We start from the raw sequence: 3,521 nt of genomic DNA, 5'->3' as shown, positions 1-3,521 counted from the left end.
GACAAAGAAGCAGCCGAACTAGCAATCCTTAACAACTTTTTCATTTTTACACCAGGAGCTAAAGGTCTGTTTCATGAAATCACATCCCCAGGAATCGGCGGTTGTAGAATTAAGTTGTAAAAGAGTTCATACACCACTAGTTGGCAGTGTTGTGTACATATTGTACATGAATTGTTGCCGGCTTGTAAGTGTCAAATTAAACTTGCGCTTTAAAATTAGCTTCCGCTACTTTTCTATGACGTAAGTGCTTTTGAAGTTGCGGACCTAAATATTTTCATAAGCGCTTTAGAAATTGTGGAGCTAAATTTTGGATTAGCGCAGCCCACCACTGCACATAGAGGTAGCGTATATTAGTCTCAGCTTTCAACATCTGGATGTGTAGACTGTACCTGGATCTGGTTGGGTAGGAGGTTGAAGATCTTCTCAGTGGTGGAGCAGAGAACGCTCCAGCAGTGAYTGGGGGGGTTTGGGAGAGCCATGGCCTGAGCAAGACCCTGCAGTAGAGAGTGGCACAGAGACAGTCGCTGGGGTCGGAGGTCATCATGGAACTGCTGCAGGCCTAACGTCTCCACATAAAGCTGGAGCTTGTCCTCAGCCACATGCTTCATCCACAAGCCCAGGGTCTCATACAGGTGGGCTCGAGTCTGGAGCTGCAAAGAGAACGCTTGTAAGGAGTCTTTATCTTCAGTCAACCTTGAACCAAATCTGTTAGAACTCCATTTCTCACCATGAGATAATCCAAGACTATACAACTAGCKAGGATTTGCCTTTAAAAGTTTTTGTTATGGATTATTAAAAATCTTTTAACTTATCTAGGATCAAAGACCAGGAACAGAGTCCAACAAAATACAACAAGCAGACGTTTGGGCTGAGGACACGGACGCAGCTCTTGCTTTGGTTCTCCATGGATTAGATAAAGCTCTAAAAGCAACCCTGGGATCTGCAGACATGGGTTACTTACACTGAGACTGTGCACAAGAGGGGGGGCCAGCCATGAGCCCAGGAAGAGGGAAGCACTTTGAGAAGACTGAGCCTGAGAGACTGCTAACACTACACACTGATGCTGTACATCCTCTCCTGYCAAAGACAAACAGACCATGTTACAGTCCTGCAGGTAACCCTGTTGTACAAAGAGACAAGTTCTTACCAAAGCTGAGTCTCATTAAAGGGGACAGGACAGCACTCCAGTTCACTGGAGGAAACTGGAAGCTGAGTCCAACTGAAGCCAGTGAGGCCAAAGCCGWCTTAACCAGGGMAGGATGGGAGAACTCTGGACCTAGGTGCAAAAGGGGAGGAATGCTTAGCTTTGATATGTTTTTTTAACAACACTGTACTTCTCAGGGGTTCAGGCCCACAAACCTTTTCTCCCAGCTTCTGTGATGAAGTCCATGATGGATCTGATAACACTCTTCTCTGAGAGGTAAGTGAAATCTTGAGGAACTGAATGGATAAAAAGTGTGGGAATAGGAGGCAGAGCTTTCAGTTATCCAGCTCCTCTTGAAGCTTGACATGGTGTTTAGTGGAGTTAKGGTTAGGTATAATGTCAAATTAAATTTACATGGAGTTGAAATTGAAAGAGTACTTGGGAATAATCATTGATAAAAAAAAACTATCTTGGAGGTCACAAATAGAGTATATCAGCCAAAAAATATCAAAATCTGTTGCAATTATTTTTAAAACCAAAGAATTGTAAAATAGAAGTTGTCTGCATGCACTTTATTTTTCACTTGTAGTGCCATATATGTCCTATTGTGTAGAGGTTTGGGGTAATGTTTATAAAACCAATATAGATCCAATACTTAAACTTCAAAAAAGAGTAATTAGATCAATAAATGATGCTGAGTTTTTTGATTCCACAAACCCACTATTCTTAAAGTCTTCTGCTTTAAAATTTAGTGATACAGTGTATTTAAGAACACTGGAGTTACTATAACGAGTAAGAATAAAAAGTCTTCCTGATGGCATTCAAAGATTTTTTTAAGTTACAGGAAAAATAATTACAATTTAAGGGGGTTCTTTATTTTTGAAGTACATAAAGTAAGAACAAATATCAAATACAGATTTGTTTCAGTATTGGGTGTTAAATTGTGGAATAATTTAAGTGATGAAATTAAGATTAGTAACTCTCTTTTAAGTTTCAAAAAGTTAAAAAGTAAATTAATTATGAATTATGAATTATGGATTGTAGTAGTCGGTTGTGATGGTAATACAGTATATTACATTTTTTTGCATGTACGGACAGTAATAATAATAATGATATTGTTGATAAAAAAAGGTATTAATGATTTGTATTTTGTGTATATGAAATGGTGCAAATAACCATGATGTAGTTGAAGTATATGTGTGTCGGTCGGTCGGTCGACTGAAGACTTTCTTTTTTTAAGCCACTGCTCCTCCACATCGAGAGGAGCCAGTTGAGGTGGTTCATCTGGTTATGATGCCTCCTGGACACCTCCCTGGTGAGGTGTTCCGGTCACGTCCCACTGGGAGGAGGCCCAGAGGTAGACCCAGGACACCCTTGAGGGACTATGTTTCTCAGCAGGCCTGGGAACACCTTGGGATTCCCCCGGATGAGCTGGTCCAAGTGGCTGAGGAGAGGGAAGTCTGGGTCTCTCTGCTTAGACTGCTGCCCCCATGACCCAACCACAGATAAGAGGAAAAAAACGGACGGGCTTCCTTTTTGATAAATTCTATAGTTAGGTTTAGGTTTCCTGAGTTATTCCATAGTTCTGCTGCTTTAGACTTAGACTGCTGGAGGACAAACTCAGCACATTTCCCACTCTGCTGCTGTCTTTAGTCTCTCTCCTCTACTTGAGCTGCCATCAACCTGTGTTTATTTTTTTTTGTGTTTCTTCCTGTGGAAACTTCACCAACTCTTGTTTGAGTCTCTCTTCTGTTCTCTAAAACTCAGTGGTGTGCCGTCAGGGCCAGCAAAGCCTTATCTGCTGGCCTAAACACAATCAGAATCACTACATAATAGAATATTTTATATTTATTATAATAGTTATTAATATTATTATAAGGGTATAACTATTTTTGAAATATCTGTTCTCTTTGTTTCATAGTTTTTCTCCTGGCTGCGCAGCTTCCAGTAGCTTGTATTTGTTTAGAGGTTTTAGCCAATCATATTTCAATCATCATCTGTTGCTAGGGACCACAAATCTGCCTCAGGCTTTCAGAACGAGTAGCGAAGGCACCTGGAGGGTGAAACACACGGCAGTGATACTGTTGCTTTGACCAATCAGATGCTGAGTTGAAGACCTCAGGGCCTGCTAGCTGGCCTCGGACTGCGTCAATGTTTTCTCATCGTTTGATTGGCTGATCAGAGAGCAGGAGTCAGAACCGGGAAACTAGATTTCTGTAGTTACGGCAAAGGCTGGTTCACCCCAAAGATCTGGTAACCCGGCACAAACAGAGCAGTGTTGTATATGCTGTTAAGTGCCAGGAGGACTGTGACCAGTTATACATCGGGGAAACAAAGCAACCACTGTTCAAAAGAATGTCCCAACACAGACGAGCTA

At 41.5% G+C, this 3,521-nt stretch overlaps 1 protein-coding gene across 1 annotated transcript in view; it reads right to left on the bottom strand.

The window, feature by feature from the left end:
- Nucleotides 1–3,521, bottom strand: part of focad (focadhesin) — a gene marked incomplete at its 5' end in the record, with an annotated part of 114,289 nt that overhangs the window by 13,760 nt on the left and 97,008 nt on the right. The window contains 4 exon segments of the mRNA XM_014021068.1: nucleotides 390–650; nucleotides 962–1,077; nucleotides 1,148–1,276; nucleotides 1,360–1,440. Of these exon segments, the coding sequence (XP_013876522.1) occupies nucleotides 390–650; nucleotides 962–1,077; nucleotides 1,148–1,276; nucleotides 1,360–1,440 (587 nt within the window).

This window comes from Austrofundulus limnaeus, unplaced genomic scaffold, assembly GCF_001266775.1.
Source record: "Austrofundulus limnaeus strain Quisiro unplaced genomic scaffold, Austrofundulus_limnaeus-1.0 Scaffold277, whole genome shotgun sequence".
Lineage (NCBI taxonomy): Eukaryota > Metazoa > Chordata > Actinopteri > Cyprinodontiformes > Rivulidae > Austrofundulus > Austrofundulus limnaeus.
Note: the sequence above shows the minus strand (reverse complement) of the source record. Positions and strands in the feature narration are given on the sequence as shown.